This window comes from Plectropomus leopardus, chromosome 3 (genome assembly GCF_026936395.1).
Source record: "Plectropomus leopardus strain MGB_pleo_1.0 chromosome 3, ASM2693639v1, whole genome shotgun sequence".
Taxonomy (NCBI): Eukaryota; Metazoa; Chordata; class Actinopteri; order Perciformes; family Serranidae; genus Plectropomus; species Plectropomus leopardus.
In genome coordinates this window covers 37,380,950-37,398,302 of record NC_142178.1, presented here as the reverse complement: position 1 = coordinate 37,398,302, position 17,353 = coordinate 37,380,950, and the positions used below count along the sequence as shown (strand labels likewise).

Here is a 17,353-nt window from a genome sequence, read left to right as displayed (position 1 = left end):
TGTTAAATTGTGTTTTGACAGATAACGACACTGCAAAACTTGTGAAAGGTATGTTAAGAAAACTGATCAATAATGGGTTAAGTCAGTAGAGGTTAGAGAATGTAAAGTCAAACTTAAGCTTTAAATATTAGTGGTACCGTACCTCGGTGTGGAACTGACTTGGGGCTGCTTTGGCTTTATCCTTAGTATTTTAGAACTGCAAATTAACAGAACAAGTATTAATTTAAGTCATGACTCAGCACTGCAAACTAAGACAGAGATCAAATAAACAATGTGTGGTAAGATGACATGGCAAAAAGTCACAAAGTATTTAGCTCAGTATGGTAACATATAACTTTAAAAAAAAAAAAAAAAAAGACAAGAATGTGTTTAAAGGGCATATATACACTAAAAAAGGACTGAAACCAGATTTTATGACATTTTTAATTTGTTCTCTTGTGTCCTGTCATTTTTCCTACAACTGAAAAGGCTAACCTTTAAAAAGGAAATAATTATTGAGTTTTACAGGAGAAAAAAAAATTGTCAGTACACACACAAAATAAAAAGCTGCCCTACCATGACATGATTTTGGACAGGAAACACTAAAAATCTGACAATCTAAGGCACGGGTCGGCAACATCCGGCCCTCTAGCTATAATATCTGGCCCACTAGATTATTTTGATAATCTGATGATTTTTTTTTTCAATTAGGCTACAATGTCAAAAAAGAGAATCTACTGCAGATTAAACTTGTATCCATGATGAGAGTGAATGACAGACAGACACTGGTGGACAGCGCCTGGTGCTGAAATAGCAGCACGCCATGTGTGCTATGAAAAAAAATAGCAGCAGTTCAGTAAATCATTCAAACATTATTTTACTTATGTGACTGTGCGCCACACATGTGAACAGGAACAAAGGTAATTCTGTTTAATTCAATGAAAAACAGGGACACCAAAATCAGCGCAAAAAAAGCAGAATCTGACGAAAATGACACAGTGATGCGACTATCTGACGAATAGCCCATTACTGTAAAAATCCAAATTACATAGATTCCCTTGAATTATGCACCAGCTAGGGAAAAGTAATTGGCCTGACTAAAACTATTGATATAACTCCGTGCTCAGCAATCGACAGCGCATCTGTGCGAACAGCGGAGCTCGCAGAAAGGGTCACCTGTGTGTAAGACACACCAGCTTTGCATTCATGAAACCAGGTAAAATAACTCCATTCTTAAATGAATACCATATTTTTACTGTCAACTTTCCTCTTCAGACTTTTTGTTCGTGACTCTGCACACGGCGGAGAGCGCGCATTTTCCGAAACTCCGACACCGCGGCGGAGCATGCGCATTCTCCGACACCGCGGATGCGCACAAATCAGGACAAAGTGGAAAGATCGTGACAAAAAGAGCGATTTTGGGAATTCCTCGATTTTCATTGTGTTTGAAATCCCCCAGATCCTCAATTTGTGAACTGTATCTGTAAGTATAAATGAATCAATCAATTTCTTAAATTAGCCTTGATTATGTTTTGGCCCGCCATCTAATTGTTTAGAAAAAATGGCCCAAACTTACTTGCCGACCTCTGATCTAAAGCATTAGATCATACAAATATGATTCACTTCATACTGTGTTTAAAAAAAGAAGAAAGAAAAGAAAAAAATCTACTAACAATATTTCCATTGGTGCAGTGATGAATTAAACAACTTTAATCTCAAAATACATTTTTATACGATATTCACATTGTCTTTTCTGTGAAGTCCAGCTTTGGTTACTTACTGATGCCGGTCCCAGCGGGTGGCTGTTTCTGAAAATCTGGGGAGAAAATTCAGAAATAATAACATCAGCTGTCAGAGATAAAAAAAACTGCAAAAACCACAGCATCATTGATAAACTCTAAAGACACAAACTGTTTTTATGGTTGGTAGAAATCAGAGACGTACCTTCTGAAATGGTCGATCTGTCCGCTTGAGCTGCAGAAAAGCAGGACAAATAAAAAGTTGTGCAGCGTCCATCGACTCATGTTGACTGACTGAGAGTCTCAGTGGACTGTGGCCGCAGGAGAGACGGTCAGCGACTATAACGGACCCAAAATCTCCCTCCTGCCTTATCCTGCCGTATCGGACAGTCAACAGGAAGAGGAGGGCCCATCTGAATATCGATGACCTGACTCAAAACCAAACTGCATGTTTGTCGGTCACCGAGCTCAAACTCTCCACCTGCACTAAAATGTAGAAAACCTTCATTTCCAAGTCATCAATTCATATAAGCTGAATACTGAAGAATGAATGAAAACTATTTAAAAACTGCGTCAACCAGCACTCCAACTCTCAGAAAAGGACAGAAACATTATTTACATTTTACCCTTTGAAGCCTGAGCAAGCTGGCTTGACTTCTTTCAAAAAACAAAACCAACTAACAAAAAAACAGAAAGGAATGAGCAATGAAAGAAATGAACAAAAAATACAGAAGTACAAGAAAATAACTTGAATATAAGCAATAAAAAAAGAAAAAAATGAAAAAGGAAATAATTTAAAATGTAAGAAAATTGCCTGAAAATAAGTAATTTCAGAAATAAAAATGAAAAAGAAATAGTTTTTAAAAAAGGAAGAAATTCACAAGGAAATTTATAACCAAAAAGCAAAAAAAAAAAATAAGGATATAAAAATGAAAAAAGAAAATTACCAGAAAAAAGAGCTTAAAAATTATTTTAAAAAAGAATAAACAAATACAAAAACATGTAATTAAAACTTCACCTGATGTAGATAGTTGCAACAATTTGTAATGTTCAGGTAACAAAGTCAATGAACAACAGTTTAACAGTATTCTACATTTAATTTCACAAGGTGCATAACAGTTTTGTCATCAGATCACACACAAACACTCGTATGTGATCATCCAAAAAACTAAATGACCAAATATTTTATCCCTTTCAAACCTGTGATAATTGGTTTGATTTCTTTCAAAAACATGGAAATGAGGCGATCAGAAACTTAAGAAGACATGACCCAGAAATGAGCAAGAAATTAGATGACATTACAAGAAAATTACCAGAAAATTAGGAAAGACTTCCTGAATAAGAAGACACAAATGGGAAAGTAAAAGAATAAATAGGAATTTGGTAAAATTCTTTCAAATATATAACTATGATGATTAAAAGGTGGCTCTCTAGAAAATTTTCCCTTCCCTTTTTTAAAAACTAATTTTGTAAATCCACTACTTTCTCACAATTTCTTGCCGAGTTGTTTGCCTTTTAAAAGTAAAAAACAATGAAAGAAAAAATTAAATGTAAACAAGGAAATGACCAAGAAAAATTGCTTTAAAATCTTGTGAAAAAATAAATTATGACAATCATATAGTTTTTCCCTGGCATTTCTTCTTTTTCCCAGAAACTTCCCTTGTTTTTCAAAATATTTTTTCTAAATACCAATTTCTTGCATTTTGTGGAACATTTCTTACAAAGTTGGTTATTTACTTTTTTCCATGTTTTTGATAAACATCAAATCAAATGGTTCAGGGTTTAACATTTTCAATACTTGTGAAAGGCGCCTGAATGCAGCACAAGAAAAGTTTTGTAGATCAAGGTTTTATAGGGTTAAACTGGATCTGCTTAGGCTGCACAGAGGCCTTATTACCAGGTCGGACGCAACACTTTAAATATTTTAAAGTACACTGAAGCCGCAGGCCAACTAGCTTAAGATCAAAAATCTTTCTTCACACATTTTGTTTTAGAAAACAGAATTTTCCCGCAGCGAGGACACGTCACTCTGTTTCAACAATTAAAAAGCAACAAACGTGTCTGCAGCTGTGACAAGCATCTCCGATTTTAGTCTCGCTCTCACAAAATGACACACTGACTTTGCTTATGACCTCCACTCAAACAGAGTTTGTCCACTTTAATTTCTGATTCAGTGTCACAGTCCAGGGTCTGAATCTGAGTCGCTGTAGTCGGCCACCAGGGACGCAAGTGCTCCTAAACTTCTGTCCTGCTCTTTCTCCTTCGCACAGTCCTTTGTCAGTTTTTCATCTGCTTCTTCTGTGTTTTTAACAAGTGTTTGTCTGGATCCAGCATCATGTGTCTCTTTAACCTCCAGCCCTGCCGGTGTTATACTCGGGGCGTCCTCTCTCTGTGTGACGTCTCCATCACACGTGTTGGATTCAGGGTGGGACTTTCTGCGAGCGATGGCGGCGCAGGGTTCAGTTTTGACTCCTCCTGAGCGTTTGCGGATCAGAGGGCTGTGCGAGGAGCCCAGGGCTTTGGCCACCGCTGCCTCTTTCCCCTGCAGGCCGAGCTTATGGAGCAGGCTGCCCGCAGCGCCTCCTGGTGGAGCTGAAGGGGAGTTGAACCACGAACGAGAGGAGATCTCTTTCCGCTTGCTGTGCTGCTTGTCCTCATAGGCTGATTGAGGAGGAGGAGGGAAGATTAATGAGGAAGACAGTTTAAAAAGACTCTTTGTATTAGAATTCAAGCTTTGCTCACACACGTACATTATGGGATATTTAACCCTTTGAAACCTGGGCAAATTGGCTTGATTTATTTCAAAAACATGAGAAGAAAGCAAAGATCCACTTAAGTAGACCCAGAGATGAGCAAGAAATTAGTAAAAAGTAGAGGAAAATTCCCTAAAAATACGCAAAAAAAAAGACAGACAAAAAAATGGGAAAGTCAAAAAAAAGGAAAAAAAAATGTTTAAAAATATTAATAATTCTATTTTTAAAAATGTACATGTATATTTTTAATATTTAAAAACAGAATTCTTTACTTGTTTAAGTAATTTTCTAAATTTACTTATTTCTTGCAAATTGCAAGATATTTTTACATAGTTGCATTTATCCTCATGTTTTTGAAAGAAATTGCAACAATTTTCTCTGGGTCCAAATATTCAAAAACTTGTGAAAGGCATCTGAGGAAAAATAAAGATGATCCAGGTTTCAAAGAGTTAACATTTATGAGAGACGATAAGAGAAACTTTATTGTCATCCGAACGTATCCAGTGCAGCACGCAGAGGAACAAAACTGTGTTTCTACAGGTAAGAAAACAACAAAAATGAATGATGCAAGCATGAGTAAAGTAAACACTCAGACTTCTCATAGTGCAAACAACAAGTTGCAAAAAAAGGTAAAGAACATGTGGTGCAATAACCCCAACATGTAGAACATTAGTGAACAAAGAACATGACGTGAACAACAAATTTCCCTGTTTACTACCGCACCATAGAAAAAAAGGTAAAGCACATCCTTTTTGCATTTCATTGCATTTGAACTTTATGGGCTTCCGTAGCTCTTCGGAAGCTTTTGGGTTTCGTCTCTCACAGCGCTGTTTTGCATTGCTGAGGGTCAGTTGTGTGGAAAAATGATTCTGCATTATTTGATTATTTATGCTGAAAACGGAGTCATTTAAGATGTAAAATCTCAAACTTCATTGTTTTCGTTAAAACGATGTGGTTTTGTGCTGTTCTGGACAGTAAAATATGAGTTTTGATAATGTTTTCATAAAACTTTTTGAGTGCTATTTTTAATTAGTTGCACCGCCAGATGTCACGCGATGAACGCAGAGCTGAGGACATTTTCCTCTTTTTTATTGTGTAAAATCTGTTGTTTGGGAGCTGAGGTGCAGAAAGTGAGACCAGAAGGGAATTTGTGGGTCATTTTTGTCTTCTGCAGACTGAAATAAATGCTAAAAACCAGTCCTTGTGTCGGCCTCCTTCTATAACCCTAACCACATCCTTTACAGGGACTTGGCTGGCTCTTCATTCCCGTCCCCTTCTTTACTCTAATTTTGGAACAAGCTTTGTCCACTTGGCACTTCGCCTTGATATATTTTAGTTTTTTCAGCACTGAGTCAATATTTTTGTAGCTGCTATTTGGATGCATGCTGCCATTATTTATACATCTGTGTAAAGTTCGAGCCCCCCTGACTGCAGCAAAATTAAATGAAAATAAAATTTTGTGTAATAAAACTGGCTGATATGGCTTTAAAATAATATCACAATATTTTTAGGGCTACATTTCAATACATGATATATATCTTGATATTTCGAAATCTTCTCTTAACTACTTCAAACAACTAAAATATGAAATTATAAATATTCTAGTTACAAATAAAGTAGCTGCTGCCATAACATAAAGTTACATGACCTAATGTTATAATACATTTTGATAAAATACTGTTATAATGTTTAATAAAGTAAAGTATAAAGTTAAATAAAGTACCATTATAGTTAAGTTAAATCAAATATTATAATTAAATATTGTCTTTTAAGACAGTGACGGAGCCTAAGCCTCAATAAAATGTATTAAATTAGTGTGTGTGAGTTTAGAGTCTGTGTCTGTGACTTACAGTCGGGCGCCTGGTAGGTGAGCAGTGCTGCCAGCTTCTTGTCCTCCTCTTTCTCTGGCAACAATGGGATGGACAGGTTGGTCCTCATCCTCACTGCGTTGTCCTTCTCCTCCTGCTCAGCCAGGACTTTCTTCTCCGTCTGTCCGATTAAAAAAGAGCCATCAGTTCAGTGACAACATGCCAACAACGTAAAAACACCTCAACTTTGCATTACTGCTCATGTGACTTTAGGAGTAACTTTCCAGCTATCATTTTGTCATCTTTAACTCTTTAGACGTCGTTGGTGTTGGTAATGACAAAAACATAGTTCAGGGTTCCCACACAATGTTTTTTCTTGTCAAACTTGCCTAACGGGAGAGACCGAACGTGGGGAGAAATGAAGAAATGTATGATGATAAACAAAACATTGTCACACAAACAGCGGCTTTAGGTCGACAGCTTACGATAATAAATCTGCTATTATGTGACATTACATGTATGATTTTTATTATTACAAAATTCTATGTTTTTTACAAAACTTTAAATAATGTTTTAATTCCATGACATTTTCATGCCTAGAAAGTGTGTTTGTAAAATTCTGACTTTTCCAGGTTTTCCATACTGGGAACTTCCAAACCTCTTGTTACTTTCAGGGTACAAAAGATGATTTGTCAACATATTATTACAGTTGATTGTACAGATTAGAAAAACACAGGGATGTCACAGGTTTTATCTTTATCATCACAAAGTGGATTTTGAAAGAAAAAAAGTAAATAAATTAAAATCAGTAACAATATATACCCATAACTGATGAACATCATCTTAAGTAGCAAGAACCTACCCTGAACTTCCTGCGGAGGGTACTGTTGAGCTGGAAGTCGTCCTTCCAGCCGGCCTGGTGGTCCTGGATCTCCGACAGAGAAGGCAGAGCCTTTTTAAGCTTCTCCTTGTCTTTCCCACCGTGGTCAAGTTTGAACATGGCGTCTGTCTCCAGTTTCTCCTTCTCTGTCCGTTCTGAACAGAGAGACAGCAGAGGACAGTTGATTAGGGACAGAAAACAAACATGTTAATAAAAATCAGGAGGCCAAAAAAGAAGCAGACTCTCAATGATAACATATACTTTTTTTTTAAATCCTCAAGGACATGAAGACATTTTTACAGTTTAAGATGAGCTTTACGCTTCATGATTACAAAGAAAAACTGTTTTTGCTGTTGTCATGGAGCTGATTTTCAGCCAAAACAATCCAGTTATCTTTTGATTTAGAACAAAAATCTTTCACCTGTGGTGAGAATCTGCTCATTTTCAGCCATGTCCCAGCGCTCCTCCTTCCTGCTCGCCCCGCTCACTATGACATAGTCGCAGGTCGCCGGATCTGTCTGCATCTCGATGTAGTTGACACACAGATGGCACTTCATCCTGAACCTGGTTGAGGAGACAGAAAAGATGTCGGTATCTGAAATTCTTCATTTTATCTTTGAGTCACTTTGTCACAGAGGTTCATGGTGATTCTCCGTTGTTTAACACTAGAAGGGCCAGAAATCCATTTCTGCTAGAAAGGTTGTGAGCCATCAGATTCAAAACTCTACAATCTCTCGTGATAAATACCCAATACAGAGACTTATGCATTTATTGTGTCAGGATATCTTTTTTTTTAATAATTGAAAAAAGTAATATTTTTTTACATTATTTAGGCAGAGGCTCCAAATAAGCCCAGTGATTTTCTATAACTCCCTGCACTACATGTCTTTGTCATTCTTGTGTATTTTTTAATTGTGCAAAAAAGTTATACTAAAAGCTGAAAACATTGCTATTTGTTGAAGCCTCTGTCAAAGAACTTGGTGTCAAAATTTGAGAGCTATAACACACATTTTCAGCTAGTTATGGCGCTGAAAGAGACAGTTTTACAACCATCCCTAGAGCAGATCTGGATGATCTGTCTGCCATTAAAGTCGACATTTTCTTTTCCTCCTTGGCATATTTTCAGAATAACTTTCCGATGAGGATGAAATGTTTGTGGCCACTCTCAAAGTTTTACTTTTGGAAGACACCATGATAGTTGCCAAGCAACCAAGATGCAGGTGCCACCACATGAAAGTGTATCAATTTAACAACGGCAAAATCTGTGCTGTCATTATGACCGCCTGTGGCCGGAAATAGGTAAAAATTATCACATTTTCTTTGCATTTTGTGCGATTTGAATGAATTTTAAATGAACATACAGATATTTTTAGGAGAAGTCAGGGACCAGCTGCACTGTAGTTTTATATGACATATAAAAGCGAAAAATGATCGTCATGGCCGTTCTAGTGTTAAGGAGATATTGCAGCACACAGTTTAGCCTGTGATGTCTACATGACATCATCCACATCCCAGTCTGTCTGTGTTTACCTGTAGATTGGCGTGGTGTAGTAGTTCCCCACTTTCTTCTTCTCAGCATTGTAACGGACCCCTGTAAAAGAAAAATATGAGTCTCATAGATACAAAAACACACTGAGTGACACTGAAAGTGACTAAAAGGCTCATGTTTTGTCTTCAAACTTACCCATGCCGATGTGATTTTTGCAGCCATCACACCAGATGTTGTAGGGCATCTCAAACCTTTATGGACAACAGTTAAAACAACAATTTAGGTTGAGTATCAATGAATATAGATCAGTTATGGAAAATTTTCTTTGAAAGTCTGACATTATAGGTTTTATATTACTTTGTTAAAATCGTGGCAATTCATTCTGATTTTGCATGTCCACGTGTCCATTAGGTATACATGCATGCCCATATTCATCAGTTTGTTCTAGATTTGCTTATTTCATTTTTTTGACAACACATTTATTTGTGGTAGAGATCAACAGATTATGGGCCGGGCCGATTATTAGGGCTGATATTTGGCATTTTGCAGATTATTTGTATGTGCATTTTATTTTAATGATCGCCAATAAAACTAATTAATTAAAAAGTGCAACAAAAGTGTCTGCATGGGAGGAACTTTTACTTTGTACAACCACAGGGAGGTATTTTTGTTTATTAAATTTTAATTCAATTCTTTTTTAAAAAGTTGCTGTATATGATGTTGAAAGTTTCAGTTTTGATGAAACATTTGCTAAAGGCATTTCAACAAAGTTTTGAGTTGGAAACCATCATACTCCAAACTCTAAATATTGACAAAAAGATTTTCATTTTTGGCTCCAGATATCAGTTATCGGTCTAATTAACTACTAATCATCTGTATCAGCCCTGAAAAACCAATATCGGTCGACCCCTGGTAGAGAGCACTGAAGCATTTGTGCCTTTCATTTGCTAGTAAGGCAGCAGAATAATGGCAAAAATGATAATCACAATTATTAATTTTTAAGCATTGAGATCCTGATTATTTATCATGATCATTCATTGTTCATAGGGACCAAGTATCTTTACTGCACTTCCACATTTAACCCTCAGGGCCCGCTTTAATACGACACACACTTATGTTGCTCTGTGTTCAAAATGCGCTTTTCCAAGTTAAGCTTCCAAATCGGCAGTTTTTTATGAGCAGAGCACGCATTTTAAATGTTAATATCCCAATCAGTCATGTGTAATACCTGTGAGAAGCCAAAATCGTGACCATGATTAATATTTAATTAGATCATTTTAATATAATTTAACATACCTGATAACATGTTAATACGAGGATTGCAAATGATATATTTCTACATATTTCTAATCCTCATCAGTTCTGTACATGAGTGCACTCACCTGATAATGAGGATGCCCTGGGACAGTTTCCTGGCCCTCTCCCGCAGAGCGTGAGTTTTATGGTAGCCATTGAGGGATCCATGCTAAAAAATAATGAATGACAGAATTGTAAATCAGTATCAGTACACAGAGGTTGCATTAAAGACTGACACACACCAGTCGGTGTCATCGTCATACACACCTTTGCCGGATCAAAATCTGGAGGGTAGTATTTGTTCGTTCCTTTTCTTTCACCCTGTCAAGAAAACAGTGAAGGATGCTTTGTTAGTCAAAAGTACAAACTGGGTATTTAAACGACAGCTTTGTGATAATTTGTGGTTTAACTGAAACAACTAAATGTATTCATCATGACTTACCATGGTGACGACTGGATCTCCACACCAGCAATGGTTTTAACCTTTACACACATAAAAGGAAGTCATGTTAATGACACCATACTGTAACAGTTAATTTAAAGGTACACAAACAGTCATACACACCAAGTTTATTACGTCCACGTACACTCTCCGGACACTTTATCAGCTACAGCTTGATAGTATCAGGATGGATCCCCTTTTGCCCTGAAAACTGTCTTAATTTTTAGTAGCACAGATTCAACAAGGTGCTGGAAACATTCCTCAGATTTTGGTCCATATTGACATAACAGAATTACGCAGATGCTGCAGATTTGTCTGCTGCACATTCAAGATGTGAATCTTTCGTTCTATCACATCTAAAAGGTGCTCTATTAGATCGAGATCAGTGACTGTGGAGGACATTTGAGTCCATTGTCATGTTTAAGAAACCAGTTTGAGATGATCTTTGTGATATGGCGTGTTATCCTGCTGGAAGTAGCAATCAAAGGGTGAGCACACTGTGGTTATTAAGGGATGGACATGGTCAGACACAATACTCAGGTGGGCTATGGCGTTTAAACAACGCTCAGTTAGTACTAAGGAGTCGAAAGTGTACCAAGAAAATATCCCCCACACGTGAACCGTGGATAGCAGGCAGAATCGTACCATCCTTTCATGTTATTTATGCCAAATTCTGACCATACCGAATGCCACAGCAGAAAGCAAGACTCATCAGACCAGGCAACGCTTTCCCAATCTTGTGTTGTCCAATTTTGATGAGCCCGTGCTGAATGTATATGTGACGCTACCTCTGCAGTATGCATGTGTTGGGCATGCATGAATCACCTGCTGTTTTAGTCTCCAATGTCTAGACTCCAGGCGGCAGGAGAGGATCAATTAATCTGTATTCTGTGTAACTGTGTCTGTAATATAGATCCTTGTCCTGTTATCCAGAGATCGATGATACGTGCGTGCAGCAAACAAATGTTGAATTTTGCACTTTGCACATCCATAAGGCACCTTGCATCATGCGCTTTATGCCATACAGATTATTTTGCTACTGTTACTGCACTTTTGTCCTCTGTGTGAATTACTGTTTTGTTTTCTTTCTTCTTTATTTTGTTCTTTATTTCTCTTGCCTGTTACCTGCCAAAGGACTATGGATGTATAATAACAGTCCTGCTAACTCTGGCATATTTAAATTTATATTTTATACTGATGTTCTTAATATGCCGTGTCCCTTTTAAATAAAAGAAATAAATAATATATAAAATTGCTGCTTCAGTTTCCTGTTGCACTTTTTCAACCTGCAAAAAATGACAGCAGCTGCTTGACTTGTTGCTGCTCCTTTAAAGTTAGGAGTATTCACACATTATGACTATTTGATCCATGTAAAAGCAGCTGCAGACGTCTAAACTGGGCAACACAGCTTTAACTGGCCTCACACGCTGCTGTGGACGGCGATCAGTTTTTGGCAAAACACCCGTCTGCTTTACTACGCCTTGTTTTTTATTATTCAATATGTTTTTATATTTGTAGTTATTTTTTACTCTTATATTGTTCTTTTGCTGCTTATCCTGTACCTGATAGCTGCTGTAACACTGAAAATGTCCCCACTGAGGGACTAATAAAGCCTTATGTTGTCTTATTTTTCAGGTCTGAGGTACTGTGTGTTCAGAGATGCTCTTCTGCATACTTCGGTTGTAACCGGTGGTTATTTGAGTTACTGTTGCCTTTCTATCAGCTCGAACCAGTCTGGCCATTCACCTCTGACCTCTGGCACAAACCGCTCACTGGATATATTCTCTTTCTCAGACTTTTCTCTGAGATGGTTGTGTGTGAAAATCCCAGCAGATCAGCAGTTGCTGAAATACTCAGACCAGCCTGACAGGCACCAACAACCATGCCACGTTCACAGTCACTTAAATCACCTTTCTTACCCACTCTGATGCTCGGTTTAAACTTCAGCAGACCGTCTTGATCATATCTACATGCCTAAATGAACTGAATTACTGCAACGTGATAAACTAATTAAACATTTGCGTTAACAAGCCTAATAAACTGTCCGGTGAGTGTATCTAAACAGCATTAGGAATAGGGTTGATATTGTAAATGTATATAGTATACAGACAGTTAAAAAAGGTAAAATATCCCAACGTTGCACTGCCAAATGTTTGCACGGTTTGCTGATTAATGTGAATGTTAGTTTACTAACAGTTAGCATCGGAGCTAAAAGCAAGCTAACATTAGCTAGCTCGCTACGTAACGTTTCCGTCTTCTTCGCACAAATATGAACAACATGGCGCTAAACGACGACTGCGGACAAAAGCGTTAGTATTATAATATTAAAACGCGCTGCTGTCATTTTAACTTTTGAACAAAAACCTAAAATAATTACTTACAAATGCTCTTTTAGCCGAAATCAACCTCCTCACAGAGTTAGCAAACACCAGAGGGGCTGATGGGTAAGGTGGACTTTTTTTTTTTTTAACTTTATTGAAAAATTCAACATTTACACCCACGAAGCAGGTCAAAAAGGGATTCGTCAGCCAAATAAATAAAGGATAAAAAAAATAAAATACTTAATAAATACGAATATATATGCGAATTATAAATTATAGGCTACAATATAAATAATACAAAATAAAGCAGTTTGGTCTTCATTTATGATCACACCATAGAAAGCTTTAAAGATGTAAAGGGTTTTCGTGAATTTAGCTTTATGCATATAGTATTTGGCCATTATTAACAGATTTTCTCTTCTCTCTGTCATATCTACTCCATGTAATATATCTACATGTGAACTGAGTGTAGCCGGTATTTCTCTAGCTTTGGGTAATATGGGATACTTTAAGAAGTATGTTAGAAATCTTTAAGAATTATGTTATAAATTTCAGCACTTTATCCATTTTTGAGAAATTAAAGAAAAAAAATAATATAAAAATAAATATATATATATATATATATATATATATATATATATATATATATATATATATATATATATAACTTTGGAAATGTTAATATTGAATTAGTATGTAATTATCAGCATAGTAAACAACAAAGAGAGAGAGAGAGAAAGAATAGTATATGTAGAGTACTTTTTGCGAAAAAACTCCAGTTAACTATATGTTAATAATAATATACTTTAAATTATTTTACAGAATTATCTTTTTTTTTTTTACTTTTTGTCAGGTCACTTCTTGCTTTGTATTTTTATTTATTATTTATTTATTTGTTACTTTTTTTTTTATTTTGGAGGCAAATTTTCTGCAAATTTTCTGCTATTCTGCTATTTCTATTAAATGAAGTTTCACGGTTGGTTCAGTTTTTTTAAATAAAGATTTCTTTTAAAAAAAAAACGGAAGACGTCATTCCATGATTTCGGAAGTGGCGTCACGTTGCAGAGGATTGTGGGAAGTACCGGTGTCAAACAAACGTGGTCAGAACTGAGCGACAATATTTACAACCTTTATCGTTTATTAATGTTGCAGAAATGGCGATCAAACCGGAGGCGACGAAACGTTACATCTGCTCGTTTACCGGCTGCTCGGCGGCTTACAACAAACAGTGGAAACTGGACGCTCACCTGTGCAAACACACCGGAGTGCGGCCGCACGCGTGTGAGCACGAGGGCTGCGGTAAGTCCTTCTGCAGCCCGTACCACCTGAGCAGGCACGAGCTCACCCACAGCGGCGTGAGACCGTTTCACTGCACGGTGGACGGTTGCGCGGAGGCCTTCACCACCAACGCGAACCGGGAGCGACACATGGGCCGCGTGCACGCGCACCAAAACAAGAAGTACGTGTGCAAATTTGAAGCCTGCGGCCTCGAGTTCAAAAAGAAGGAGCAGCTCAAGTCCCACATGTGTGAGCAGCACACGCAGCTGCCCCCCTACCAGTGCACCCACAAGGGCTGCCAGATGCGGTTCACCGTTCCCAGCAAGCTGAAGCGGCACGAGAAGGTGCACCGAGGCTACCCGTGCAAGGAGGAGGGCTGCAGCTTCACGGGGAAAACCTGGACCGAGTACCTGAAGCACAGGAAGGAGCAGCACAGGCTCACCATCAAGTGCGAGCAGTGCAGCAAGGTGTTCAGGGACTCCTGGTTCCTGCAGCAGCACCAGCGCGTCCACTCTGACACGCGCGTGGTCTTCAAGTGTCCCAGAGACGGCTGTGACAGGTCATTCACAACCATATTCAACCTGCAGAGCCACATCGGCTCCTTCCACGAGGAGTTGCGTCCCTTCGCCTGCACCCACCCAGGCTGCGGGAGGACCTTCACCATGAGACAGAGCCTCCAGCGCCACAGCATCGCCCACGACCCCGAGAGGAAGAAGATCAGCAAGCCCAGAGCCAAGAGATCCCTCGCTTCCAGGCTGAGCGGCTACAGAGACACAAAGAGACTGGTTGTCAAAAAGCACATCAAGCCCACCGGAGGGTCCGCACACATGAACACTGATCCGCCTGGTCCTGTGGAGCTGGTGTCCCTCCTGCAGGACACGTCCCTGCTCTGCAGCCCTGTTGTGGACACACTCACCGATGCACTGACGACTCCTCTGACAGTGTAGACTCAAAGCAGGATTATTCATGATGCATTATTATTCCCGATATGGCTGTTTGAAGGTCTCTGTGCTGCATGTATTTGATTAATTGCCATCTGCATGGTTCCTCATTGTGGACACTGTTTGGTTTGACAGGCTGGAACCTAAAACACTAAACTTTGTCAACTGGGTTGAATGAAACCTGAATGAAGCACAGCAACAAGTACTTTTTTAATAGGGGGTTAACAGATGTTGGTTTTTCAGGGCCGATACAGATTTTTAGCACTTACTGTGACAGATAACTGATATGCATTTACAACTAAAATGAAAATATTTCTGCTTAAATTTAAAATTTAAACACAAAACTTTGTTTAAATGCCTGAAAGCAAATGTTTAATCAAAACTGAATTTTTCAACATCATATAGGGCAAGTTCGCTCAAAAATGAATGAATAAAAAATAGTTTCCTGAGTCTACAAAGTAAAAGTTCTTCCCTGCTGACACTTCTTTGCATATATTGCAGACTGTCTTCCCTGGTGTCAGTTCATTAGTTTTATTGGCGATCGTGAAAATGAAACGCAGATACAGATAATTGGCAAAATGCTAAATATCGGCACCAATAAGCAGGAAGGCCAATAATCTGTTAACCCCTACTTTTTGACTTAAAACCAAGTCCTGGTGCTCCGTCCTTCTCGGTGTTGTCAGCTGTAATTTTTCTCTGTTTCTTGGAGCCATTAAATATCTCTGTGTGAACTTTTTATTTAAGAAGATATGTGAATTTAATAAGACATTTCTGTATGATAAAATATCAGAAAATGTAACTTTGCACAGATGTTTGTTTTTATTAAATCTGTTTAAGGTATTTTGAGTCTGAATAGTATTTTTTCTTGAATATATATATATATATATATATATATATATATATATATATATATATATATATATATATTCCCATTGGGACATCCCTATAAAAAAATAAACTGTCACCTGAGCTGATTTATTGTATTTCTGAAAATGATTCCTGCATGAAGCACAGCAACATGAACTTTTCAACTTTTTCAACGTTAAAATAAAACACGGATACAGATAATTGGCAAAATGCGAAGTCTCGGCCCAATAAGCAGAAAGGCCAATAATCTGTTAACCCCTACTTTTTGATTTAAAACCAAATCCTGGTGCTCTGTCCTCCTGGATGTTGTTACCTGTAATTTTTCTCTGTTTAGTTGGTTTTTGGGAGACTTTTTTGTATTTCTTTTCTGTATGATAAAATGTCCTAAAATATAACTTTGCACAAAGACAGTTTTGTTTATTAAAGATGTATTTTGAGTCTGAATAGTTACAATTACAAATATCATTTTTCCCCCCCGAGACATTTTTACCTAGCTTTCTCAAAAATGATAATCTTAAATTTAACATGTAATTTGTGGAACATTTCTTACCAAATTGCTCATTGCTTTTTTTTGCCATGTTAATGAAACAAAATCATACCAATCTGCTCTGGTTTCAAAGGTTCAAAAACTTGTGAAAGGCGTCTGAAAGCAGCACAGAGAAAGTGATGTCGCTCCAGGTTTCAAAGGTCATGTGAGAACTTGATCTCAGGACTTTGAGGATGAACTGGTGAGGCAGCTCTTGCAGCTGAATGGTATAAAGTCCCTGCAGTCAGATCCCAAAATGTGTTGAAAATGCTTAGCAGAAGAGTGGAGGCTGTTATAGCAGCAGATTAATGCCTGCTATTATGGAATTACTTCAAATCCCTACGTACTGTCCTATGCTAGGGTGTCCACATACTTATGGCCATGTGGTGTGTGTCCCTCTCAGCTTCATGGCATCGTGGTTCAGGAACCTGCAGCTGATGTCACTGACTTGCACAACCAAAGGAGGGGTGTGTGTGTTGTCGGTAAAATCACCGTCGGCTGGAATGAAAACCTGCAGATTCTTGATGACACACGGTGGAGCATCGCAGCTCTCACCGGCAGATTTACGGCGTAAACAGGAGCAGCTCCGTGCGAGTTTGAGATTCCGAGGATAAATCCTCTCCGAATATTTCCCGTTACAGGACGGCTGCTCCCTGCATTCCTGCCCCGCGGCTCAGACGAGCCCTATATGGACTGACTGTCTGACCAGCTCCCCCAGAAATGCACAGCAGACCTCATCCAATTAGTATTCATACAATCTGGATGTAACACGGTATCCTGTAATCATTTCCTGTTTAAAACCTTTCGACATGACTGTAATAGTGATAAAACCGGAATGTCTCGTGGAAGAAACACGTGCAGCTGCAGAGACACTGTCAGTTTAAACAGAGATATAATGTAATCACGGTGTTCTGATCTCTCACAGTAGTCAACATTTTGGATAAAAGTCATCACTTTGATTGGGATTTTGCTACAAATTGGTTTTATGTCATCAGTTCACATCAACACTGTCCACCCGTTCAATTCCGGTAAAC

At 38.1% G+C, this 17,353-nt stretch overlaps 3 protein-coding genes across 4 annotated transcripts in view; 1 reads left to right on the top strand and 2 right to left on the bottom strand.

The window, feature by feature from the left end:
• c3b.1 (complement C3b, tandem duplicate 1) overlaps nucleotides 1–2,061 on the bottom strand; it is a 73,817-nt gene extending 71,756 nt beyond the window's left edge. The window contains exons 1-3 of the mRNA XM_088074942.1: nucleotides 1,924–2,061; nucleotides 1,760–1,795; nucleotides 143–196 (exon numbers count right to left, since the gene is read on the bottom strand). Coding sequence (XP_087931068.1) covers nucleotides 143–196; nucleotides 1,760–1,795; nucleotides 1,924–2,003 — 170 coding nt within the window. The 5' untranslated portion in view covers nucleotides 2,004–2,061. The remainder of the gene's footprint in view (nucleotides 1–142; nucleotides 197–1,759; nucleotides 1,796–1,923) is intronic.
• A 734-nt stretch (nucleotides 2,062–2,795) lies between these two features.
• On the bottom strand, nucleotides 2,796–12,870 carry yju2b (YJU2 splicing factor homolog B). 2 transcript variants are annotated; one of them, XM_042485333.2, is made up of 10 exons: nucleotides 12,768–12,870; nucleotides 10,387–10,427; nucleotides 10,212–10,265; nucleotides 10,031–10,113; nucleotides 8,844–8,899; nucleotides 8,690–8,750; nucleotides 7,581–7,723; nucleotides 7,142–7,314; nucleotides 6,322–6,460; nucleotides 2,796–4,379 (listed from the first exon to the last, which is right to left on the bottom strand). In XM_042485333.2, the coding sequence occupies exons 2-10, from the start codon at nucleotides 10,387–10,389 to the stop codon at nucleotides 3,895–3,897; spliced, it is 1,197 nt and encodes a 398-aa protein (XP_042341267.1). In that variant the 5' UTR covers nucleotides 10,390–10,427; nucleotides 12,768–12,870; the 3' UTR covers nucleotides 2,796–3,894. The 2 variants fall into 2 exon arrangements, with proteins under 2 accessions (XP_042341267.1, XP_087931066.1); XM_088074940.1 differs by lacking the exon at nucleotides 12,768–12,870 and adding an exon at nucleotides 10,510–10,527.
• Nucleotides 12,871–13,740: 870 nt separating this feature from the next.
• Nucleotides 13,741–15,766, top strand: gtf3aa (general transcription factor IIIAa). The gene has a single exon (XM_042485419.2). It carries the CDS (start codon nucleotides 13,862–13,864, stop codon nucleotides 14,930–14,932), a length of 1,071 nt encoding a protein of 356 aa, XP_042341353.2. The 5' UTR covers nucleotides 13,741–13,861; the 3' UTR covers nucleotides 14,933–15,766.
• Nucleotides 15,767–17,353: the final 1,587 nt, after the last annotated feature.

What these genes read in the sequence shown, in the direction of transcription:
- yju2b (XM_042485333.2), bottom strand. An exon ending in CAGATTTTGATCCGGCAAAG is followed by an intron (nt 10,114 to 10,211) that starts GTGTGTATGACG and finishes ATTATTTTTTAG; the next exon opens with CATGGATCCCTCAATGGCTA. An exon ending in CAAAAATCACATCGGCATGG is followed by an intron (nt 8,751 to 8,843) that starts GTAAGTTTGAAG and finishes TTTCTTTTACAG; the next exon opens with GGGTCCGTTACAATGCTGAG.
- gtf3aa (XM_042485419.2), top strand. Translation starts at nt 13,862, where the DNA reads ATGGCGATCAAACCGGAGGCGACGAAACGTTACATCTGCTCGTTTACC.